Source organism: Schistocerca piceifrons, chromosome 2 (assembly GCF_021461385.2).
Source record: "Schistocerca piceifrons isolate TAMUIC-IGC-003096 chromosome 2, iqSchPice1.1, whole genome shotgun sequence".
In the NCBI taxonomy this organism is placed as follows: Eukaryota; Metazoa; Arthropoda; class Insecta; order Orthoptera; family Acrididae; genus Schistocerca; species Schistocerca piceifrons.
In genome coordinates this window covers 185,061,401-185,088,310 of record NC_060139.1, presented here as the reverse complement: position 1 = coordinate 185,088,310, position 26,910 = coordinate 185,061,401, and the positions used below count along the sequence as shown (strand labels likewise).

At 40.8% G+C, this 26,910-nt stretch overlaps 1 protein-coding gene across 1 annotated transcript in view; it reads left to right on the top strand.

Annotated features, from left to right (window-relative positions):
• Positions 1-26,910, top strand: part of LOC124777461 — a 195,447-nt gene that overhangs the window by 61,717 nt on the left and 106,820 nt on the right. Inside the window, exon 3 of the mRNA XM_047252884.1 lies at positions 2,426-2,578. Within this exon, the coding sequence (XP_047108840.1) occupies positions 2,426-2,578 (153 nt within the window). The remainder of the gene's footprint in view (positions 1-2,425; positions 2,579-26,910) is intronic.

Sequence of the window (26,910 nt, the reverse complement as noted above, 5' to 3'; positions counted from 1 at the left end):
CGTGTTCCGTTCTGTGGATGGAACCAATGCGTGCACCCTTCTAGGCTCTGAAAGACCCTCTTGCACAAGCTGTCACCCTCATTACCCAATCTCAGATACTGAACTCTTCATCACCATGAATGCCAGCGACTCCATGGTAGGCGTTGTCCTACAACAACACAACAATGAAGTGGTCATGCCACTTCAGTTCTTTTCGAAGAAACTTTCACCAAAGCAAAATACACCGACATCCAAGGGGAAGTTTGGTGTGACTCCTTCACCAGCACCCTCCGACCCCTCATCCTCACCCCCCTCCAGCGTTCAGTGTTTGACACACTACATTCTCTAGCACACCCCGGAATTAAGTCATCGACATACCTCGTGTCCAAATGATTCATGTGGCGAGACATGAAGTGCGATTGTCAGACTTGGGCCCTGAAGTGCATCACCTGCCAGTGCAACAAAGTCATCAGGCACACTGTTCCACCTCTCTGCTAATTCGACATTCCATCTGGCCACTTTTCCCACGTGCACCTGGACCTCATCGGCCCCCTTGCCCCCTCAGCGGGCTTCTGTTATGTTCTTTCTTGCATCAATCAGTTCTCTTGGTGGGTAGAGGCTGTACCTCTCACCAATATAACCACTGAAACTGTGGCTAAGGCTTTTGTTTCTTTCTGGATTTATTGCTTCGGTTGCCTCGCTACCATCACCACTGACCAGGGCTGGCAGTTTAATTCAGCACTCTTTGCCCAACTCTGCCAGCTGTTTGGTATCAACAAATGTCGCATGACTGTGTACCAACCGCAAGCAAATGGACTGGTAGAATGGTGGCATCACTTGTTTGTCTATGGTGAAAACCCTGTCCTCCCAGGGGAGCTGTAACAACCTACGTGCCAAGACAAACCACCCCCCTTCCCGACTTCATAAGGCAGATCTGAACACATTTTGCAAACATTCTCCTGACACTCACCCCCCCCCCCCTCTTCCCCCCTGTCTAGCCATACTCCCCCCCCCCCCCCCCTCCCACCTGCTCTTATGTGCCTTACATGCAAGTTCGTTTTCCTCCATGATGACACCATCCGGGCCCCACTTGCCCCACCATATTCAGGCCCATACGAGGTCTTAAACCACACTGCTAACATGACGAAAATCTGGGTTAAAGGTTCGCCATTTACTGTTTCTCTTCACCTCGTGAAACCAGCACACCTTGACCCAGCGTCTTTCACACCCAATGATTTTATGCAGCCTCCCAGCACTGAGGACTCATGCTCAAGCTATGGCCCCTCACAGCTGCTGCCGCAAACCTCACCTGAACAAGCGTCTGCGTCACCATCATTGTCCTTCGTTGGGTTCTTGGCCTCTCTCTCTAACTCCTTCTCCCTACCCCCTTTAGTGATTCTGTAAACTGATGTCCTGCCCAAACATGTGGAGGTCGTCACCATACTCATTGACGACAATCACATCTTCATCCTGCGGGCCGAAGCCTCATCTGCCCACACCACCTACAGGAGTTTCATGTTGACCTCGCAGCATGGACCTTGCTGCAACAACCTCTGGAGAAGGACATCTCCATCGCATCACTGCTGTCTCCCTCACTGCCTTCACCGCCAGACACAGCCCCCTTCTACTACACCTTAAACTGTGTTCCACACTATGGAATGAGGGGGGGGGGGGGGCTGTGTGGTGTCGACAAGTACGGCTGACACATCTCCACCATCGCAAGTTCTTTGACCATGGTAATTTAACAGCCCACACTGTCTTGTTTGCTCAGTTGGCTGTACGACTTATTGTAATGTGGACGTCTGTAATGAAATACACCAAGTCTTACAGAAATGTATGTGTTTCCTTGGACTGCAACCCAACCGAAATCCCAGAAACCAATTTCATTGGCAATCTTATCTGCAGTTAGCAGTCTACATACTTGGATTAATTCTTCAAGCCAGAGCCACTGCACATATGCTTCTGCATCAGTCTCAGTTCTCTAGCCAGTTTGACATTTGTCTTTGAAACGTACTAACTGTTCAGACAAATTATGAAATAAATATAAACAATTTGATGTAACAGACAACATTTCTCTGTGGATTTTTTTTAAATTCCTTATTTTTAGTCACAAAAACTGCCCAATTGGCTGCTTGTCTTGGGTCAAGCACTCTCCGTGAATTGACCCTACATTACCTGCAGTTTTGAGCTATAAACATTGGCTGTCTGGTGCTGAATGTCACGTTTCCACCAGATTAATGCCAACATGAATTGACAATTGCGTAGAATTTTCTTTACAAATGTATAGCTTTGTGTATATATAATTGTAATGTACTTAGTGAATTAGCCACCAGTTAATTAATATTGATTTTGTCATAAATTTGATTAAAAAATTGTGTACTTGATGAACTGCAGAAGGAAAGGAAATGCACAGAATCAGTCATTCAGTGTTAAAATTTTATTTCAGTTGTGCTACCAATCACAAGGTACTGGAACACTGTTTGTTCTGGAACTTCTAATGGACAACAACTACAGGGTACTTGCCTTGACCGTAAGCAGTGTTATCTGGCTGGAGGCACCAGCATGGGATCATGTGGTGTACTGGGAGCCTGCTGTCTCTGTGAGTGCTTTTTTCTACAACAACTACTAAGATGATTGAAATGTTAGATTAGTTTTAAGTCCAAAAGGTTCTGTAAAACATTATATTTGAAAGACAATTAGCTAAAGAGTATGTGAAAGTAAAGTTTCAATGTTATTTTTTGTCAACTTACAACTGAAGAAAGTGAAATAGAGAAATTGATTAGATCACCTTTACTTTGCAATTCTTGTATTACGAGCATTAGGCCATGGTTCAAGGTATATTTCTCTGTCTAAAGTTCCATCTCCCAATGCTAGAGAGATTACCAGAGTGTATAAAAACTCAGAAAGCAGTCATAATCTCAAATGAACTGACCATCCATCATGTGGCCACTTGTAAACAGTTTGGGTCGCTGAGCTTGTTTGAGATTATAACCTGTAATAGTGTCACCAGCATTGGAAAACAAAGTGTTAGCCAGACAAATATGCTTTGGATCACAGCCTTAGGTCCATAAAACAAAAATCAACAATCATACAAACACCAGCTGTGAAAGCCTTCATTGTAGATTGCCTTTATTTGACTCACCTAAAACAGATTTGTTTTATTTATCTATTGTTCAGTTGTTAACTGGGATATTCACAACATTTTTTACCCTGAAGATAATTAGGACATTTTATGCACAATTTTCAGTGAAGCAATAAAATAAAATCTACTGTATAGAGAATGTGTTTGTAAACTGGATAGCACAAAAACATGTACTATAATAGAAAGTACTACAAATGAAAGTAAATGTAGTTTGGTAGCAGCAATTCATTTATTGCTAATCATACTTATAGTTTACAGGTTATTAACAGGAAATATCTTAAAGTTCATAAAACAGCTGGAGACATTTTTAATAAGATTATGCAAATTAAGTGTGGTATCATCATTTGTGGAGCCTTTACCACTGATTATCTCTCAGACAATAGTTATTGAGAACACAGAATTGTTGGTATCTAGCTTTCAGTTGTTTGCCACAGAATTCCCATTGAAATACATTGTGCAAAAGCCATTGACAATATTTTTTTTAGATACAACTACGTTCAGTGACTTAGATTTAATGTGAAATGTTAAGAATGAAATGAAATGTCATGCGGCTAGGGCCTCCCGTCGGGTAGGCCAGTCGCCTTGTGCAAGTCTTTTTAGTTGATGCCACTTCGGCGACTTGCATGTCGATGAGGATGAAATGATGATGATGACAACACAACACCCAGTCCCTGAGCAGAGAATAAAACATCGTGACCAATTAGGTTCAGATCATTGAAAAAAGTTTTGCATCAAGGAGTCATTAAGAATAACTCAATCCCAGTGTTTGGTCAGAAATTATCAAAGAAAGCCCAATACTTCTATCTCACAATACTTTTTCTGTACTAAATAATTCTTAAACAGTTTTTGGAATGTTGCTTTACTCATACCGTCCCACAAACCATTTGGCAAGCACTTTACTAGTTGAGCACCAGAGTATCGAGGGTCTTTCTCAACAACTCTCAGTCTCTGTGTGGAAAATGTATGTTTTCTTCTAGTGATGTGTTCTCTTTTATTAAAAACTGTTCTATGTATGTGCAGAAATGGAATCATCAATGTTTGTAGTTCTGCAGTAGTCACATTGTTTTTATTCAGAATGGTGCTAATAGCCTTTTTTGCAGTACAAAAATTTCTTTTGTGTTATTGGTACTATAGTACTGTAAACAGAAGTTATTTATTGGCATAAGGTGCAAGCAGCATCATAATAAATAATACAGTATTTAATTTACGTTGTACATATATTATCTCTGTTTGAGATTATTAGTTAATACCTGATCCAGTCACATTAATATGACCACCGTCCATATTCAACATCAATGTTCAATAATCACTCAGAGAAGACAGGTGGAAGCACTATCAGTGAAGGGTGAAGGGTACTTAAAGTGTTTTTCTTGGGGGGGGGGGGGGGGGGGGGGAGGGGGGAGAAAAACAGTGCAGTCATTGGCATATTGAAGAAGTGAAGTGATTTATCTGACATCGAAAAGTGCATTATCAATGGCTTTTGGGCCAAGGGTAAAAGCATTTTTGAAACCGATTAGTTTGAAAACTCTTCATGTGGCACCATAGTTACAGTATACTGTGCATGATATCCAAAACTGGCACTGAGACAACTGTGGTGCATAATGAGCCATAGATGACAGGGATGAACAATACCTGCAGAGCTATGTGCAGGGGAGTAGATGTGCAGTTGTTGAGTAACTGACCACCCAGATGAACCAAGAGCTACCATTATTGTCTCTCTACGGCCGTTCAATGAACATTGCTGTTTATGAGGCTCCACAGCAGTGCCTGTTTCATGCACCTGTGCTGACTGCTGTTCATTGGTGACAAAGGCTGGAATTTGCACACCAATACTGCAACTGGATGTCCACTGAGAGGCGACAGGTAGCCTTCCCAGATGAATCATGTTTTATGGTCCACTGGACAGGTGGCTGTGTGTGTGTAAGGTCCTGCAACAATCATTTACCAGGTCCAGCCAGTAGGAGGGTGTGTTATGGCCTGTGGAGTGTATTCATGGCATTCACTGTGTGGTCTCATCATTCTGAAAGGCACAATGGATCAACACAAGTATGCATCTATCCTTGGGACCACATCTATCCCTACATGCAGTTTGTTTTTCCTTGGCTCAATGACAACAGCCAGCAGAACAATGCAAAGTGTCACACAACTTGCAGTCTACATGTGTTATTCAAAGAGCAGTGGGATGAGTTTACTGTACTCTCTTGGTCATGGCACTGGAGTTGGTATGGTTCCACATCCCAGTCAGTACCTTTCAGAACCTCATTGACTCTCTTTCCTGCACACCCATATTGCAACATGTGGTTCTTCAGGCTTCTGACAGGTGGCCACATTAATGTGACTGGACTGCGTATAATTTCCCAAAAAATTTTATACATGTAACTTCTTTTGTTGTTGTTTCATTTATAAATACAGTGTGATGAGAAACAGTTTGAAAATCTTGCACATTGTAGGTTGTGGTGAGAAATATTGTTAAGAGAAAAATCTGATATATTGTGCTGCTTCCAATTAATTAGCAGTGAAGTTAGCCAATCAGTCTGTTGTGTGCACAGATTCAGGCAGCCCACCAGAGATGGTATCACCAAATGTGTTCTTCAGTTGGTTTCCTGAAACTGAACAAGACAGAGATACAAAAATTGGGCCTGGGATGGTAGTAAGGATTGAATCTGATCCAAAGGATGAGCAGTCTCTTCCACTTTCGTCTATGCTACAAGGATGACTGTCACTAATTGTATATGGTGGACAAGTTGAATTTGCATGTGCAATGGCCTGCTTGGCTAACTTCATTGCTAATTAACTCAGAAACATTGCAACACATCAAATTTTTTTCTTCTCCATTATTTTTCAGCACAACCTACTCTGCAACACCCCAACACCCTTACAAGCTTTTCAGACTGTTTCTGGCCATCCTGCTTACCTATGTGGTATTCATTTTGTTTCTTAGTGAACACCATGCATATTTTTTTTCTTTAGATTTACGTAAGTCATTCTGTATGAGCCACTTCATCAAATTAGCTATTGAAGTAAATGTGCCTTTTTTCAGCCAGTGAAGACAGACCTAAACTATCCTGAGAAAGTCTACTTACAAAGTTCCAAAACCAAGTTTAAATGATAACTATAGGAATATACTACAGCTCCCCATATATCACTGCTCCCATAAGGATCATAGGACAAAATCAGATTAATTACAACACACATAGAGGTATTTAAACAGTCATTCTACCCACACTCCATATGTGAATGGAATGGGAGAAAGCCCTAATAGCTGGTACCAATGGGGCATACCCTCTGCCTTGCACTTCACAGTAGTTTGCAGATTATGGATATAGATGTAGATGCAGATGTACACATTGATATTCATCTGATTTTTATCCAGATTTACCAATGGCATGTCATCAGTGTATAGTACTTTTTACTCCTACTCACTAATTTTCTTGTTGTTCATTAAGAGGTTGAACAATAGTGGACTAAACACAGATCTCTGAGGTACTGCATGGTTAATGGATATGACTTCAAATCTGCACTCAGTCTCTGTAGTCAAATACTGCTTTCTGTTTCCACCATACAATTTTATCCATTGCACTGCATGTCATGTGTGCCATCGTAGCTTTGAAGTTTTTCTATTAGACAACAGAGCAGTTGGCAAGTTTCTCTTGTCTAAAGCATCTATATTAGATTTTGTTATCCTAGAGGTAACTGATTGTACCAGCAGACAAAGGTTCCACCATTGTTGTTATAAATTGCAGTGACTTCCTGGTGGAAGACTTCTGCCAATTATCTGACTCCTCCACCCTTATTATCTGCAAAAGTCATCCCATCCTGGAAGTCCAATACAGCCTCCAATCCCTGCTTAAAGCCTTAGGCCCTTCCCAGACCTTCTTCCCTGAACCCAATTTCCTCCTCAGTCCTATGACACCTTGCTCACCCTCCTTTTACATGCTCCCCAAAACCCACAAACCCAACAATCCTGCATGCCCAACAGTGGCTGGTTATTGTGCTTCCATTGAAAGAATTTCAGCCCTCATTGACCAACACCTCCAACCAGTTGCCTGTAAATAATCCTCCCACATTAAAGATACCAACCACATCCTTCACCAACTCTGCACCATTCCCACTCTTTTACCTCCTGCATCCCAACTCATCACTGTTGACACCATCTCTCTATACACTAATATCCCCCATGCCCATGGTCTTACTGCTATAGAGCACTATGTTTCCCAACATCATTCAAACTCCAAACCCACTACCTCATTCTTCACACACATTACTAACATTATCCTAGCCCACAACTACTTCTCCTTTGAAGGGGAGGTATATGAACAAGTCTGCGGTACAGCCATGAGCACCCACATGACACCTTCCTAAGCCAATCTGTTTGTGGGCCATCTAGAGGAGACCTTCCTAGCCTTGCAAAACGCCAAACCCCTAGTCTGAGCTCAGGTTCATTGGTGATATTGTCTTGATCTTGATTCAGAGCCAAGACACCCTTTCTTCATCCCTTCACAACCTATAGCATCACTTCTTGAAAACAGTAATGTAAATCACTGTATCGATATGTGACTACAATGGAGCTACTAAATGTGCTCAGAGAATTGTAATTACTATTATCTCTGTATCGTAGTATACAAGAAAAGATTTCATTGTCTTCTCTTGTCTTCTTCTTCTTTGTCTTCTGTGCCTGGTTGGTTCTGATGTTGCATTTAGATTACAGTCTGCAAAGTATTACTTCTACTACATGTAGTGTATTTAGAATTTCTGACATTCCACATGGGAAAAATATATTTAAAAAAGATGCTGTGACTTACCAAATGGGAAAGTGCTGCTAGATAGACACAATAAAAACACACACAAACACACACACAAATATCAAGCTTTTGCAACCCACGGTTGCTTCATCAGGAAAGAGGGAAGGAGAGGGAAAGATGAAAGGATGTGGGTTTTAAGGGAGAGGGTTAGGAGTCATTCCAATACCGGGAGCGGAAAGACACCTTAGGGGGAAAAAAGGGGACAGGTATACACTCACACACACACATACATATCCATCTGCACATCTGTATATGTAAATCAGCGTCTCATAATAATTTCCATTTCATTTTTAGGCCAGAGGTACAGTTTTATTGAAAGGAATTATTTTAATTGTGTATGCTGCCATTGCACTTAGGCAGCTATACTGGAGCATCAAGCCTCACAGAGAAAAATAATTGTTTGAATATTATATTAAATTTGCTTATTGCCTAACATTAAAGAAAGATAATTTTTTTATCCATCGTGAGTAAGACGGATGTCTTCATATTGGAATACGCATGATACTTTTGGCCACAGCACCCTGAGAAAATATAGCCATGCATTTTAATGAAAATAAAAGAGATTTTCTTTAATCAAACATTTTCATTCCAAATTAACAGAACATTTTTCCTCTCTTTTCAAAAAAGTAAGTTATGCAATAAACCTCAACACCATTTCTCCCATCTCCTTCACCTGGTCCTCCTCAACCTAGTGGGCCTGCTTCCTAGATGTTGACCTCCTCCTTTCAATGCCTTCATCTGAACCTCTGTCCTCATTAAATCCACCAACCACACCTGCATTTCAACAGCTGTTATCCCTCTCATACCAAAAAATCCCTTTCATGCAGCCTGGCCACATGCCATTTCCCCTCACACTCCCAATCCTCCCACCACCCCCAAGAAACAGCCACAAAGGAGTGCCTTCTTCGTCATCCAATACCACTCTGGACTGGAACAACTGAACCACATCCTTTGCCGGGTCTTTGATTACCCATTGTCAGGTGCTGAAATGAGAGACATCCTATCCGAGTTCCTTCCCACACCTTGTAAAGTAATGTTCCATTGCCCACCCAATCCTTGCAACATCTTTGTCCATCCCTGTGCCACTCCCAATTCCATCTCATTCTCTTAGGGATCATGTTCCCATGGAAGACCCAGGTGCAAGACCTGCACAATTCACTCACCCAGCACTTCCTATTCCAGCCCCCCACAGTCTTATCCTACTCCATTAGAGGCTGGGACACCTGTGAAAGCAGCCATGTCATGTACCGGTTGTGTTGCAGTCACTGCTCAGCTTTTTATATTTATATGACTACCAACTAGCTATCCACCAGAATCAATGACCTCTGCCAAAATATGGTCAAGAGCAAAGTGGATCACAGCGCTGCACAACATGCAGCTGAAAATAACCTGCTTTATTTCAATGACTACTTCAATACCCAAGCCATCTGGACCCTCCACCACCCACTTTGCTGAAATGTGGAGATGAAAGTTACTCTTACAATACATTCTCCACTTCTGTAATTATCCCAGCTTCAAGATATAATTACATACTGTCCCCATACCCTCTACCCAACAGTTTCCAACCCCTCTGTCCTATCACCTCCTCCCTGTTCTCATCTCACAACACTCTCTTTGCTTGCCACCCTCTGCCAGCCCACCTGTTCATCTTTCCCTGCTCCTCTCCCTCTTTGCCCCGTTTCCCAATCTCCCTGCCCCACAATGTCCTGATGCTGTGCCTGTTGGCATTCTAGTCCCTGCACCTCACCCCCCCCCTCCCCTCCCCTGTGCACTGCTGTCTGATCCCTGCCCCCTCCAGATTGCTGCTTCCATCCCAAGTGATAGCTGCAGTCTGGCCCAAGTTGCCAGAGTTGGCGGTCATGTGTGCATGAGGTGTGCTTGCTTGTCAGAATAAATGGTATGTGCTCCTCTTTTTCTGACAAAGGCTGTGGCCAAAAGCTTTGTGTAAGTGTCTTTTTAATTATGCCTGTCTGCAACTTAATGTGTCATCTTTATGGGAAGTAGCAATCTGTCTTTTCTTACACTGTTGACATTCCTACCTGGAGTTTCCATTGTTTGACAGGTTCTGGTAGCCTAGATGTAGCTGATCCTGTAGATTTCTCTGTTTGGAAACTGTGGTCTACCAGAATCACAATACTGTGTTTGTCTGTGAAATTAATCAATCTGCTGTGCATAAGTGTCTCTATTATGTTTGAGAAACCATATGTTAAAATAGTGGTCTGTATTTCTTTGGATCATTCTTATCACCTTTATAGTATCTTTAGACTACTTTTAATTTCTCTGGAATATTCGTTTCTGAATGAGCAGTTTGTGGTATCCAACAATGATTCAGTTATATCTTCACTCACATGGCTCATTAGTTGATTTCATATCTTCTACACACTGCTTGGGTTTTTGTTTCTGAATGCTCTTTTATGAGTTCATGTTTTGTCACTGGTTCCAGGAACATTAAATAGGATAGTTATTAAAGTATTTTAGAATTCTTAGATGCCTGATGATTTCTTTCATGCTTTAAATTGTGTGTTTATTGAGTGAACTAGCAATTTTTACTTAATTTGTAACTCCAATGTTCTCACTTTTCATTGACTTAATAATACTACTATTATTAGCAGTCTTCTTACTGTATCTTTCACTGTGAATTAGAGAAGTTCAGCATAAAGGGTTACACTGTAACACCTTACTTATGTAGAACTAATATGGGAGGAGGTGGAGTTGCTATGTATACAAGGCTAAACAAAAATTCAGATACTAAAACAAGTAGATTTTGTAGAGATTGAGGTGTAAAAGTATGTCTTTGTGAATCAGTACTGAAAATAGTTGGCTTGTAATTGTAATTGCATGTAGATCCCCAGTGGCAAGTTTGGAACTGTTTGTAAAGCATATGGATACCTTATGTACTATCTGTTGGAAAACAACAAACAGTTATTATTCTGTGATGATTTTAAAGTAGATTTTCTAAAGGATACTGTCAGAAAATCCAATATGGAAACCTTGTTTGGCTTCTACAATTCTCTCTCAGTGATTAACTTTCCAACATTGTTTTATAAAGACAGTAAAGCTCTGACTGATAATGTTTTCTTCAGTGAAGCTCAGAACAAGAAAATAACTGTATACCCAGGAACAAATGATCTCTTGATCATGATGCACAGTTAGTTAAAACAAGCAAGATAGCATTTTAGAGTATAGATTTCCATAGGTGGAAATTAGTTAGAATAATTAATGACAACAGGAGAGAAATTTTTAAGAATGGTCTTCAAGAAATGTCCTGAAATGAAATTTGTAATGAACAAAACGTTCAGATAGAATTTAATCTATTCCATGATAAATTCATATCATTATTTATTAACAGGTTGCCTCATAAACTATTCAGAGTGGACATTAAAACAGCTGTGTTAAAAAAAGAAAAATGGATCATGGAGTACTAAAAACTTGTTTCCACATAATAAGCATGCTTACTTGCTTTTCTTTAACATGTGATGTATAACTCAAAGCATTTTTCCAAAGAAATTTAAATATGTCATTGTTAAATCCCACCATAAGAAAAGTGAGGAGAGATGTTGATGACTACCAACCTGTTTCACTATTGCCAACATTTTCCAAAACATTTGATAAGGGTGATATACTCTGATCAGTCAGAACATTACAACCACCAACATACTATTGATATACACCTGCCCAGGTGATAGCAGTGTCATCTAGTCAGACACACCCACGGTGCATGTAGTATCAGTTAGTGTGCTGTTCAAGTGTAGAATGGGGAAGGCATTTGACTTATCTGAGTGTGACCGAAGGCAGATTGTGATGACCTGGAGGCTTGGCATGAGTATTTCAGAAACAGAATGACTAGTCGGGTGTTCGAGGAGTGCTGTTATGGTGAAACCAAGGTGGAACCACATGTAGAGGTCGTGGTGTTGGATGGCCACCCCTTGTTACAGGTGTCAGACATCATAGGCTGGGCAGACTGGTAAAATGGGAGAGATGGCAAACTGTGGCAGAACTAACATCAGACTTTAATGCTGGCCAGGTACAAGTTGTCTGAACACACGGTGCACCAAACACTCCTAACAGTGGGGCCCCCGCAGCAGACGACCCATGCATGTGCCTCTGTTAACATCATGACATCGCCAACTACAACTGAAATGAACATGCGACCATCGGCACTGGATGTTGGCACAGTGGCAGAGTGCTGCATGATCTGATGAATCCTGATACCTCTCAATCATGCTGATGGGAGGGCATGAATCTGTTGTCTTCCAGGGGAACAGCTCCTTGACACCTGTACTGCGTGACGGAGGAAAGTTGGTAGCGGCTCCATTATGCTATGGGGAATACTCACATGGCATTCTTGGGTCCAGTGGAGCTCATGCAAGGCACCATGACAGACCATATACACTCCTTCACGGTGATCACGTTTCCAAATGGTAGTGGCATTTTTCAACAAAATAATGCGCCATGTCGCAAGGCCAGGAGTGTGAAGGAGTGCTTCGAGAAACACAGTATTGAGTTCCAATAGATAAGCTGCCCCCTCACTCCCACTCTCCCCTCCCCTCCCCCCCACACACCAAGCTTGACTGATTTGAACCTGATCAGACACATCTGGGATGTGATTGTATGTGGCGTCAGAGCTCATTGCTCCCCTCTCTGGAATTTATGGGAGTTAGATGACTTGTGTGTGCAGATGCAGTTCCAACTCCCTCCAGCAACTTACCAAACCTTACTCCTACATGACATGACACGTCACCACTCTTATATGTGCTAAAGGTGGAATTACTGGCTGTTAGGCAGGTGGTTGTAAAGTTCTGTCTGATCAGTGTAGGCTGTTGTAGAATAGTATCCTACCCCAGCAACAATTCTATCATTAGTAAATCAGAAGTTGGTGTTCAGAAGACTTGCTCAACTGGGAATACCATTTGTACATTCATTCACCAAATTTTACAAGCACTAAATAACAAAATAGCACCAGTTAGTATTTTGTGTGATATATCTAAGGCATTTGACTGTGTGAATCACAGTAACCTTCCAGATAAACTCAGGTTTCATGGAAGAAGATAAATTTGTTAATGCCAGATATAAATTTGAGTGTTGGGAGCTTTTTTCTGAAGGCATTTGCTGGAGCATAGGCTTGTATGGAAGTGAAATGTTGACTGTAAGCAGTTCAGACAAGAAGACAATAGAAGTTTTTGGAATACAGTGCTACAGAAGAATGTTGAAGATTGGATGGGTAGATCAAATAACTAATGTGCAGGTACTGAATAGAGCTAGGGAGAAAAGAAATTTATGCCACAACTTGATTAAAAGAAGGAATCAATTGATGAAACATATTCTGAGACATTAAGGAATCACTAGTTTAATATGGGAGGGAAGTGTGAGGGGTAAAAATTGTAGGAGGATACCAAGATAAGGGTACAGTAAACAGGTTCAAATTGATGTGGGTTACAGCAGTTATTTAGGTATAAAGAGGCTTGCACTGGATAGAGCAGTGCAGAGATCTGCATGAAACCAGTCTTCTGACTGAAGATCACAACAACATAAATGACCATATTTTATTTATCTGTTTATTTGTCCACAAAATCATGTTCATGGTATGGGTTGCAAGTTATAGCAATAATACATAGCTAAAGGAGCATAAGCCTTTTTGTTACATAGATTAAATATCACTGTAAAGGAAAGGGTATATGTATGCTTTTGTATTGCAGTGGTTTCTAAGGTGCAATCTCTGTTTTAAAATACAAAATCAACATAAGAATAATTGTTTTCAACTGCCTTCACAATCATGGTTAAGCCCTCAGGGGCTAATCATTTGTTTGCTGGATATGGGCTTGGTGACCTGTGGGTTCCTGAACTGGGGCTGGTTATTGCTGCCATTCCCCTGTCACTGTGAGCTCTGGGTGTGCTTCATCAATTACTGTAGGGTGCAGCAGTGGTACATTGTGTATCACAGGGAATGGGCTTCTCAGCTTGACCACCTGGATTGCGAGGACGGTAAAAACCTGTATAAAAACATGCTCAATCACAAGGTGTGTTGCATGCTAGTGGGATGCTTGGCTGTTGAGGTGGAACAGTCATTAGCAGGTAACTTTTGGGGACTCTGCCGCACTTCAGTTGTACAAGGCTTACCTAGGCATGCAGGACTCGGTCTAAGTAGCCTTTTTTTTCTCTAGCTGTTAGTGGGAACAAGATGGAACCCCCAAAATTTTCTCTTCATCCTCCCAGTGGAATTGGTGGGCCACTTGTAGGTACCAACATCCATTCTACCAAGAGGGCTTGGGTAACCAGTTCTCCAGATTCAGTTAATAGTAACAGAATGCCTGCTGGTGTCTGAATGTGTTTGTAGTTAGTAAATGGAATGAGGGAATCTTCAATAAAGTTTCAGAATTCCACACACAAAAAGGCTTAGAGGGTGTAGGTGGGATCTTAAAATCTGTCAAGTGTTTGCAAAATGGGATCCTGTCTGTCAAAACAGCTAGTTCCCAGCAATTGAAGAAACTCCAGAAAGCTCAATGCCTCAGAGAATATGCAATTGAAACTGAACTGCACAACATCTTTAGGTAGGTTTTGCAACTTGCAGGCATTTGGTTGACATTTTCCAAGAAGAACTGAAAGCTTGAAAGCTGAGTGCTCCCAGGAAGACACTGTTGATGTGCAAAACATCACGAAAAGGGTGGATGGTGATATTGTCAGATCAGACTCTTTTATATTTACATTTAACAGAACCAAGCATGTCAAGGCAGGTTTCCTTTGCCTACATGTGTGGCCCTATTTCCCCAACCTAATGTGCTGTTTTAAATGCCAGCACTTTGAGCACACTACTTTTGGTTGTCAGGGAGAAAACACTTGTGGCAAATGTGATAAAGCCACCCATGAGGGAAATGGTTGCTCATCTCCTCCAAAGGATGTCATCAGCTCTAGGGATCACCTTGTCTGGAGTAGGAACTGCAGTTTCTTACTTGAAGAACAGAAGATCTAGGAGATAAAAACAGCAAAGTGCATGCTGTATGGTGAGGCGAAAGTTATATACAAGGCTATGCAACTGCCCATGTTCACTGCCTCCTTTGCTTCCATTCTCAAATAGCCAGTCCAAAAACCCAAAGCTGCTACGCAAGTGGAGGCTGCTAGTGTGAGCACTACTACCTGCATTTGTCAAAGCACTTGTGCCGCTGCAGTTAACTCCGAAGCCTGCCCCTCCCCCCAGAACTTCAGAACGGCTATGGTTGCTGACATTTCAGAACTCCCTGCCCCTCCAAAGATCCAGTCTTGTCCACCATCCAGCAGTACAACTATCATTTCCACAGTTGTGACTCCGAAGCCTCCTCAGATCAAAAAATCAAAGGCAAAGATGAAGAATTGCCCACTGATGGAGATGGAAAGTGTACAGTCCAACGATGTCAATGTCATCCTCTCTGATGTCTCTCTTGAACATTTTTCAGAGATGATGGACCTTGATGTTGGACTGGAGCAATCATCTCACCCCAAGACTGAGCCGCCACCCATTTTTAGCTCCCCTCCCCAACAGAAAGTCAGGATGAAAGTGCTGCCCCTGTGATAGGTGGCTCCCATCCTACAATGAAACATTAGTGGGCTCAGGACACGAATGAAGAACTGAAACTCCCAGCACAGGAATACCTCTTTGCTTGTGTTTGCAGGAAATGCACTTTCAAGTGTCTGATGCCTCTATACTATGGGCTATATGATCTACCATAAGGATGACCTCATTGGGAAAAGGGTCAAGGAATGGTTCATTGTGTTTGTCAATAATGTGCACCATCCCTCTGCTCTTCCCTTGGCAATAAACCTCCAAGCAGTAGCAGTTGAAATTCAGGTGTGTCAGAGGAGCACTGCTTGCTTACTGTATTTACCTCCGCAAGATGCAATAGACTCTGAGGCTCTCACAGATCTTATCGAACACCTCCACCAACCATTTTTTCTACCGAGAGACTTCAATGCCTGTCATGTTTTGTGGGGCTGAACATCTGCTTGCCCTCGAGGTCCGGTTTTCGAGAGCCTCATTACATCTCATGATCTGTGCATCCTCAGCACAGGTACTCCCACTCATTTCTGTGCTGCTACTGGGCCATTCGCAGCCATTGACCTCTTTCTGCTCTCCAGCCCTCACAAATTCTGTTCATTGGGAAGTAATTGACAACCTTTATTCCATCGATTACTTCCCACTCAGAATTCACATAGTGGAAGAAGCATTACCTGAAAAGAAGCCACCTAAATGGATGGTCAGCAGGGCTAACTGAATGCTGTTCAGGCAGCTGGCTGTGTTTGAACATCGCGACAGTGTCCAGGAATGGGTTGTTCACATTACACGAGTGATCTGACATGGCACTGAGTTAACCATCCCAAAGTCCTCAGTCATCTTGGGATGCAACCCGTACATTGGTGGTCCAATGAATGCCACTCAGCAATCTGGGACAAGTGTGCTACTCTTTGACAGTTTAAATACCACCCAACATTGGACAACCTCACAGGCTTTTGAGTCATGAGAGCCTAGGCTTGACAACTAAGTAAGGAGAGCAAGGAAAGGTCATGGCAAGCATCCCTGGACTCCATCAACCATTTCACTTGTTCTACAAAAGTATGGAAAACCATCAGGAGGATTTCCAGTAAACACGGTCATTAACAAGTAGTAGCAGTGCTGAAACAGGGCCCTCCAATCAGTGCCTGGCGACATTGCTGAGATGATGGTAGAGCATTTTGCAGCAACTACTGTCAATGCCAGCTAGGATCTGACTTTTTGCTGCTACTGCGTGACTGCAGAGAGGAGCATCTTGAAGTTAAGATACCAAAAATCTGAGTCTTACAACTGCCATTTCTCCATGTGGGAGCTGTAATCGTCACTGTCTGAGACTCATGATACTGCATCTGGTCAGGCCAAATCTAGTACTGCATGGTTCAACATTTGCCAGCAGTGTTAAGGGAAATCCTCCTCAAATGTTTTAATTTGATATGGTAGACAGGTCTCTTTCCCAGCTCATGAAGAGAGGTAATTTTGATTCCTCTCCTCAAACTAGGAAAGGACTGCACATGCCCCAGTAGTTACTTGAGTGTCACCGTAATGACCTGCGTAGGAAAGGCCCTGGAGTGAATGGTTAACCATCATCCGATGTGGGTGTTAGAGACCAGCCAACTCCTTAGCTGCTCTCAATATGGTTTCTGAAGATTTTGGGCTGCTATTCACAATCTGACCCTACTAGAGGTGACTATTCAGCAGGCTTTCTTATGTAAACATCATTGTCTCATTGTATTACTTAATAATGAGTAAGGCATATGACACTACTTGTAGACACACTGTTCTCCTGCAATACCAGCAATGAGGCTTCCATAGCCACCTTCTGATACTCATACGGTCCTTCCCGTCTGAGTGCTTTTTTAGGTCCTGAATTGATGTCATGCTATTGGATCATTTTGAGCCGGAAATGATGTTCCTCAGGACAGTGTTTTAAGTGCTATCCTCTTTACCATAGCCATAAACAATATCATGTCTACAATAAAGAGTCCTGTACAGTGCTCTTTATTTGTGGACAATTTTGCTGTTTTCTGTTCCTCCTCCAGTGTTGCAGCAGCAACCCATGAGTTGCCACTTACACTGCGGAGGTTAGAGGAGTGGGCTGCAAAGACGTGTTTTCAGTTTTATGCAGATAAGTGTGTGTGTGTGTGTGTTCATTTTAATCATTCTTGTCGTGTTTTTAATTTACCTGATTTGCATGTGAGGGACACCATTCTACATTTTAAAGATTCAGTGAGGTTTCTGGAGCTCATTTTGACTCAAAACTGTCGTGGTTGCCACACCTGAGGGACTTGAAACCCAGAACCCAGAATGCACTGAATATGGTAAAGAAACTTAGCTACAGGTCTTGGGGAGCAGACAGGGAACATCTGTTCCAGTTTTATATGGCTTTCATGCATTCACGGCTAGACTATGGATGCACAGTGTTCAGATCAGCAGGACCTTCTTACCTGAATATTATTGACACTGTCCACCATGAAGGGATTAGGCTGGCCATGGGTGTTTACAGGACCAGCCCCATATCCAGTCTCTGTGATAAGACAGGGGAACTGCCACTCACCATCCAGTAGCGAGCTCCTCATGATGCATCAGCAAAGTTCCTCACAGCTCTGACATCATCTGCATATCATACTGTTGCTTGTCCACCTCTGGAACACCTTTACTCCAGTTGTCCAGAAGCAACAATGACGCTTGAGAGCCGTATGCAATGCGTGGTGGAGTCACTTGAGTAAATTTAGATTGGTGTAGTACAGAAGAGATTGCATGCCTGCATATGTTTTAGTAAGTTATTTTGTGATATTTTAACTGAGCCCCACACCTCTAAAGCTGTCTTTACCGATGGCTCAATACGGGGGAGGAGGGGGGGGGGGGGGCTAAGGGTTGTTCCCTGATCGTGTCCTCTAGGTCCAGCTCCCTCAAGACTTTACTGTCTTTGATACAGAATTATGTGTGATCTTGTGGGCACTGGAGCAGATGAGATGTGCTTCAAGTGCAACATTCCTTGTCTGTTTTGATTCTCTGAATGCCCTTTAGTCTCTACAATGCTTGTATCCAGCAGCTAAAGTAGTCCAGAATATCCAGGACACCCTCCTCTTCCTACAATGTCTGGGGAAGGACATGTTTTGTGCTGGGTACCAGGACACATGGGTACTGCAGGAACCACAAAGGTAGATGCAGCGGCCAAGGAGGTGTGTCATGATCCTCAGTTATTTCAGTGTGCTAACCCCCTATATGCTGTCATATCGCCGTTGAGCTATGGAATCATATGTCAATGGGAAGATGAGTGGCTGGAAGTGACAGGTAACAAACTGTGTCTAATAAAGCGCACTACGCGGCTGTGGCATACCACCTTTTGACAACGAAGATGGGATTAAATCCTCCTTACTTGTCTTGGCATAGGCCACAGTCCTCCGATGTGTACCCACTTGTTCTGGTGCAACCGGTCACATATTCCTTTGCCATAGTTTCAGCTCCTCTGTCGTTTTCCTTCTGTTTTCCTCTCTTGTGTATTCACTATTTCTCCTTTGTTTTACAGCAAGTGATGTGAAGTGATTGTGTGGATCAACACAAATGAATAGGTGTTGGTGAATGAGTGAGTGTGCCAATGTTTTTAACCCTTTTACCGATATTCATTTCTTTTAATATTTGTAAGGTTGCTGATAACCTTACCATTGAACATCCATACACCCCAAAAACAACAACAAATTCATGGTTAATAAATTTTGGACAAAATTAATGGTGTTGTTGTGGTCTTCAGTCCAGAGACTGGTTTGATGCATCTCTCCATGCTACTCTATCCTGTGCAAATGTCTTCATCTCCAAGTAACTACTGCAACCTGCATCCTTCTGAATCTGCTTAGATATTAATCTCTTGGTGTCCCTCTACGATTTTTACCCTTCATGCTGCCCTCCAGTACTAAATTGGTGATCCCTTGATGTCTCAGAACATGTCCTACCAACCTATCCCTTCTTCTAATCAAGTTGTGAACAAATTCCTCTTCTGTCCAATTCTATTCAAAGTGCCCTCATTAGTTACATGATCTACCCATGTAATATTCGGCATTCTTCTGTAGCACCACATTTCGAAAGTTTCTACTCTCTTCTTGTCTAAACCATTTCTTGTCCATGTTTCACTACCATACATGGCTACACTCCATACAAATGCTTTCAGGAAAGACTTCCTTAATCTTAAATCTATACTCTATGTTAACAAATTTCTCTTCTTCAGACATGCTTTCCTTGCCATTGCCAGTCTACATTTTACATCCTCTCTATTTTGACCATCATCAGTTATTTTGCTCCCCAAATAGCAAAACTCATCTACTACTTTAAGGGTCTCATTTCCTAACTAATTCCCTCAGCTTCACCTGATTTCATTTGATTACATTCCATTCTGCTCATTTTGCTTTTGTTGATGTTAATCTTAAATCCTCCATTTAGGACACTGTCCATTCCATTCAGCTGTTCTTCCAGGTCCTGTGCCATCTCTGACAGAATTACAATATCATCAGCAAACCTCAAAGTTTTTATCTCTTCTCCATGGATTTTAATTCCTACTCCAAATTTTTCTTTTGTTTCCTTTACTGCTTTCTCAATATGCAGACTGAATAACATCAGGGATAGGCTACAACCCTGTCTCACTCCCTTCCCAAGCACTGCTTCCCTTTCATGGCCATATCTGCCATCTGGTTTCTGTACAAATTGTAAATAGCCTTTTGCTCCCTGTATTTGACCCCTGCCATCTTCAGAATTTGAAAGAGAGTATTCTAGTCAACATTGCCAAAAGCTCTCTCTAAGTCCAGAAATGCTAGAAATGTAGGTTTGCCTTTCCTTAATCTATCTTCTAAGAGAAGACATAGGGTCAGTATAGCCTCACTTGTTCCAACATTTCTATGGAATCGAACTGATCTTCCCCGAGGCTGGGTTCTACCAGTTTTTCCAATCGTCTGTGAAGAATTCATGTTAGTATTTATCAGCTGTGACTTATTAAACTGATAGTTTGTTAATTTTCACATCTGTCAACACCTGCATTCTTTGGGATTGGAATTATTATATTATTCTTGAAGTCTGAGGGTATTTTGCCTGTCTCATACATCTTGCTCACCAGATGGTAGAGTTTTGTCAGGGCTGGCTCTCCCAAGGCTATCAGTAGTTTTAATGGAATGTTGTCTACTCCTGGGGCCTTGTTTTGACTTAGGTCTTTCAGTGCTCTATCAAGCTCTTCACACAGTATCATATCTCCCATTTCATCTTCATCTACCTCCTCTTCCATTTCCATAATATTATCCTCAAGAACATCGCCCTCGTATAGACCCACTATATATACCTTTCACCTTTCTACTTTCCCTTCTTTGCTTAGACTGTGTTTCCATCTGAGCTCTTGATATTCATACAAGTGGTTCTCTTTTCTCCAAAGGTCTCTTTAATTTTCCTGTAGGCAATATCTGTCTTACCCCCAGTGATATATGCCTCTACATCCTTACATTTGTCCTCTAGGTACCCCTGCTTAGCCATTTTGCACTTCCTGTCGATCTCATTTTTGAGACGTTTGTATTCCTTTTTGCCTGCTTCATTTACTGCATTTTTGTATTTTCTCCTTTCATCAACTAAATTCAATATCTCTTCTGTTACCCAAGGATTTCTATTAGTCCTTGCCTTTTTATGTACTTGATCCTCTGCTGCCTTCACTATTTCATCTCTCAAAGCTACCCATTCTTCTTCTACTGTATTTCTTACCCCCATTCTTGTCAGTCATCCCCTAATGCTCTCTCTGAAACTCTCTACAGCCTCTGGTTCTTTCAGTTTATCCAAGTCCCATCACCCTTAAATTCCCACCTTCTTGCAGTTGCTTCAGTTTTAATCTAAAGTTCATAACCAATAGATTGTTGTCAGAGTCCACATCTGCCCCTGGAAATGTCTTACAATTTAAAACCTGATTCCTAAATCTCTGTCTTACCATTATATAACCAATCTGAAACCTTCCAGTGTCTCCAGGTCTCTTCCACATATACAACCTTCTTTCACAATTCTTAAACCAAGTGTTAGCTATGATTAAGTTATGTTCTGCACAAACTTCTACCTCGTCCTCTTCCTTTTACTGCTGTCGAATTCCAGTCCCCCATGACTATTAAATTTTGCCTCCCTTGACTATCTTAATAATTTCATTTATTTTATCATACATTTCTTCAAGCTCTTTGTCATCTGCAGAGCTAGTTGGCACATAAACTTGTACTACTGTGGTAGGTATGGGTTTTGTGTCTATCTTGGCTACAGTAATGCATTCACTATGTTGTTTGTAGTAGCTTACATGTGCTTCTATTTTTTTATTCATTATTAAACCTACTCCTGCCTTACCGATATTTGATTTTGTGTTTATAACCCTTATTCACCTGACGAGAAGTCTTGTTTCTCCTGCCACTGAAATACACTAATTCCCACTATATTTAACTTTAACCCATCCAGTTCCCTTTTTAAATTTTCTAACCTACCTATCCGATTCAGAGATTTGACATTCCACACTCTGACCCATAGAATGCCAGTTTTTTTTTTTTTTTTTTTTTTTTTTTTTATAACATCATCCTCCTGAGTAGTCTGCGCCCGGAGATCTGAATGGGGGACTATTTTACCTCCAGGATCTTTTACCCAAGAGGACTCCATCATCATTTAACCATAAAGTAAAGCTGCATGCCCTCAGGAAAAATTACAGCTGTAGTTTCCCCTTGCTTTCAGCTGTTGGCAGTACCAGCACAGCAAGGCCATTTTGGTTAATGTTACAAGGCCAGATCAGTCAATCACCCAGACTGTTGCCCCTGCAGCTACTGAACAGGCTGCTGCTCCTCTTCAGGAGCCACACATTTGTTTGGCGTCTCAACAGATACCCTCCATTGTGGTTGCATCTACTGTACGGCTATCTGTATCACTGAGGCATGCAAGCCTCCCCACCAACAGCAAGGTCCATGGTTCATGGGGGGGGGGGGGGGGGGGGGAAATTAATCTGTTGCTGAATTTTTGAGACTAGTTATGACAAATTAATGTGACATGTGACATAATTTAGCCTCAAAACTTCAGCAACAGAACAGAAACAGTGCTGGAGCATTATATTGATAACATTCTACCTGAAAGAGTTTTTATTATTTTTGACTGAGCAAGGTAATTTATTATATAGCATGCTGCCTGTGTACCTCACGCTGCCATGGCACTTATCCAGTCCCTCATTTCGCAGATAAATGTTTTCATCACCATGGGTGTGATGGTCATGCATGTCACATTTGTTTTAAAGAGATAGAGATTCTTTTTTGTAAATGAAACAGTCTCTAAGAGGTATATGTATGGGCCAGGTAATGTTCTCAGTTCTTTAAAGATTGACTTGGTAGGTATATGTGGTGGTATACAAATCATGATCTTGACAGTTTGTTTTTTGCATAAGAAATATTGTCTTGTGTAGTGACCTCCAGAAATGAATGCCATATGAGAGAACTGAGTTAAGTAGTCCAAAGAACACAGCTTTAATTGTAGTCACATCACATTTTTGTCTGAGAACTCTAAAGGTAAGGCAGAAACTAATGATTTTACACGGTAGTTTATCCCTCTTGATAGTCCATTGGAGTGTGTTATCTATCCAGAACCCCAGGAATTTAGTTTCACTAACCTCTTTGACAACTTACTTTTGTCTGTTACTAACTGTTCTATATGTCCTGTTTGGATATATGGGGATGTAGAACCACTGGCTCTACCCTCAACAATATTACTGCCCTACCACAGCAAGAACAACTGTGTCTTTACCAGATCAGTCCTCTGTAGTATGCGCTCTGTGCTATGTGAGAATAAAAGTAATCATAATAAATGATGAAAGTGCAAGTGATTATTTATCATCGTAATTACCATGCCTGCTCCCCACTACCTACAGATCTTTGATGGGCAGAAGATCATATGAACTGTCTTTTCCCTATTGAGTAAGGGGATGTTATTGTAGAGTAAGTATAGGAGCCCTCCACAGCTGCCAACGAAGTCATCTACTATGGAGAAATAGTACAAAAGAGGATGTATGTATCATCAGTGAACAAAACAACAGTTTTTGAGGGTAGGTGTTCTGAGAGATCATTAACGCTCTGTTGCTCGCGCAGATGACACTCGTCATCCACGTGACTTTCCCACTCAATTTTGTCTGACCAGGCTGGATTGAGTTTGCACCATTTTCAGCACCTTTCTGTTAACTCTCCATCTGTTAGCTCCAGTCATTGTTGGCTTTCAGTTATGAAAGATACAGTGTTTATGGAACATTATTTTAGTCAGAATGACACTGGTCATCTGTGCGAGCTCTGCTGCCACAATCTGAAACAAAATAAGTCTATATTACTTTATTGCTTTCCTAGATTCAATTGATCTTTCATGTGCATAAATTTAGGCGTATTGAAACTGATTGCTGTTACCTTTCATGTTACCTAGTATTCTCATTATTTTTAGATTGTGGAAGAAATGTCAAAGGCAAAAAAACCTTGTATAGAGTTTAGTAGAGATCCTATTGTCTGGCTGGAATGGTTCAATGAGCTGAGGGATGAAGATGCTCGCAGTGATAATGCTGACTCAGAGAATGAGGATTGTGTTCATGAAAGTGGTCATGATTCAGTTATTTAGGAACAGAACAAGAAGTGTCAAAAAATGATGAATATAAGTCATGGGAAGAAGTAACTCAAGAGGATGCAATTTTTATTTTTATTTTATTTATTTATTTTTTTTTTTAAGGGAAAGATGGAAAAACGAAATGGAGGAAAAATAAACGTCCTACTAATGTTAGAAGCAGATCTTGTAATATTATTATGCATTTGCCCAGACCAAAAAAATCAAGCTCATATAAAAATGACAGAAATAGAAATTCTGAATTTGTTCTTGGATGAAAACATAATAAGCATTATTGCAACATGCACTAATATATACGTCAATGAATTTCATGGTAATTTTTCTAGGGAAAGGTATGCTAAAGAAACACATGCGATACAGATCAGAGCTTTCATTGGTTTGTTGTATGTGTGTGGATCTTTGAGATGTTCTAGGAAGAGTATATTGAAATTGTGGCGAAACTCAAAGGGAAATGGACTTGAATCATGTTATTTATGGATGAGTGAAAACCGATTCAGGTTTCCGTTGAGATGTCTGAGATTTGATAATATCCATGATAGAGGTGTTCACAGAGAGATTGACAAGTTGGCTGCTATCAGAGAGGTACTTCAACTATTCATGAACAATTGCCAAAAGTATTTTGCACCTAGTGAATATCTTACTGTTGATGAACAGATTTTGCCATTTAGAGGAAACTACCCATTCAGGCAATATGTTCCTAGCAAACTTGCAAAGTGTGGGTTAAAAGTGTTTGCTTTGGTTGGTGTAAAAACAGCTTACACTTTGAATTTAGAACCATATGTTGGTGAGCAACCAGAGGGACCAGTAATTCAGATGAAGATATTGTTCTTCAAATGGTCGAACCAATACAAGGTACAAGCATAAATATTACCGGTGACAACTGGTTTACCAGTTTGACTTTAGTCAAGAAACTTCAGGCGAAAAAACTAACATATGTTGGAATAGTATTGAAAAACAAGAGAGAAGTGCCAAAAGAAGTTCTGCAAAAAAGAGAAAGGGAGCCAAAATCATCTATCTTTGGATTTCAACAGGATTGTACATTGGTCTCTTACTGTCTAAAGAAAAATAGAATAATGATGGTGTTGTCAAGCATGCATTTCGATGATGCTATACATCGTTCAACAGGGGAGCAAAATAAATCTGAAATGATTACCTTCTATAGTCAAAAGTGAGGGTAGATTTTAGATCAGCTTTGTCAGAAGAGCAATGTGTCACATAATACAAGAAGGTGGCCTATGGTACTGTTTTACAATATTTTGAACATTGCAGCCATAAATGCTTTATGCGTATATAGATACCATTGCATAGCTTGAAATAAGGTTGTAAAAATGGTTAATTTTATAGAAAAAATCAGCTGGGAACTAATAAAGCCTCAAATAGAGTGATGTTCCATTATTGAAAGCACAAAATAAACCAACTCATAAATGGTGCATTACATGCAACAACTGGACATGTGTAGATCATCTGAAAGACATATGTGTAAACTGTGTTGTTAAATAATGTGTTCTTTATTTCAATTTTGTTTTCACTTTGTCACTAAATTACTTTTGTATATGCTTATTAGTTAGGTTGTTGTTTTGAAATAAACATTTTCATGTTCTTTTGTTAAGTAGTTGCATTCTTTATACACATCTCAATGCTTACATGGAAAACAGATGTAAATTTGTTATTTTGAAATGTAGCCTTATTAAATTATTGAACAAATTGTTGGAAACATTAGAATACATTATACTGTGTATGAATATTAAATGCATTATATTAAGATTTAATAAAAAAAATGATAAAGTCACTCATAAAGACCAATCAGAGTGCACAGATAGAGACAGCTTGCTTTGTGGATGACACCTGTCATCTGCGTGATTGACCATTTCACGAATTTTCACGCATGTAACGGAGGGTTAATGAAGGGTAGGAGAGAAGGGCCATTAAGGTTGATTCCTGTGGGACTCCTGATATGACTGGTATTATATCTGAGCAGCTTGTGTATCAGTCATGTGTTGTTATTTCTACCAGCTGTGCTCCGTTTGATGGATGAAAAGTCCAGGGACATAGTGTGTTTCATCAAATGCCTATATGATCTGTCAGTAAATGTAAAGAGAGCATCATTGACGAATTTATTTTCACAAAAGCCAAACTGCTGTGCTGTTAGTAGGGAGTTATTTCTCAAAAGTACATTACTTGAGTATATACAATTTTTTCTATAATTTCAGACACAGTTGGGAGGAGGGATACAGGTCAGTAGTTGTTGACCTAATGCTTGTGTCCTTTCTCTTTTAAAGGAACTATCTTGAAGGTTTTGTGTGGTTGAGGGAAAATTCCAGTTAATTAGGTTGCAAAGTGGTTGTACTATTTCGTCAGCAATCTGTTTCATTATGTAGCTAGGTAAACCATCAAGACCAGATGATGGTGAATTTTTCATATTCCTAATTAGGAAAACCTCCTTCAAATTTTCAGGTATTAGAAAAATTGATTGTTAGATCTATTTCATTTTGGAGGGAAATATTTTGTTAGTGGAAAGTGCTAAAAGTTCAAGAAAAATTGTAATTTTACTTTTATTTACCAAATTTCTTTCCAAGATCATAATTTAAAGACTTTGTTAAAGTCTTATTAAGTTTACACATGGTGAATCTAAAAAACTCAGAAGTGAGACAAGCAATTTAATGTAAGACACATGGGGCCACAAATGTCGGGAAGTACCTCAACATTGAATGACAAATGTTGAACATGTGATGTCATCAGGTGACATACCTCACCACGCATGCAGTGGTGGAGCCTATCAGTCTGTTGCAACTGATCATCCCAACTCAAGTGAGGTATTTGGTGTGGCTCTGGCCCTA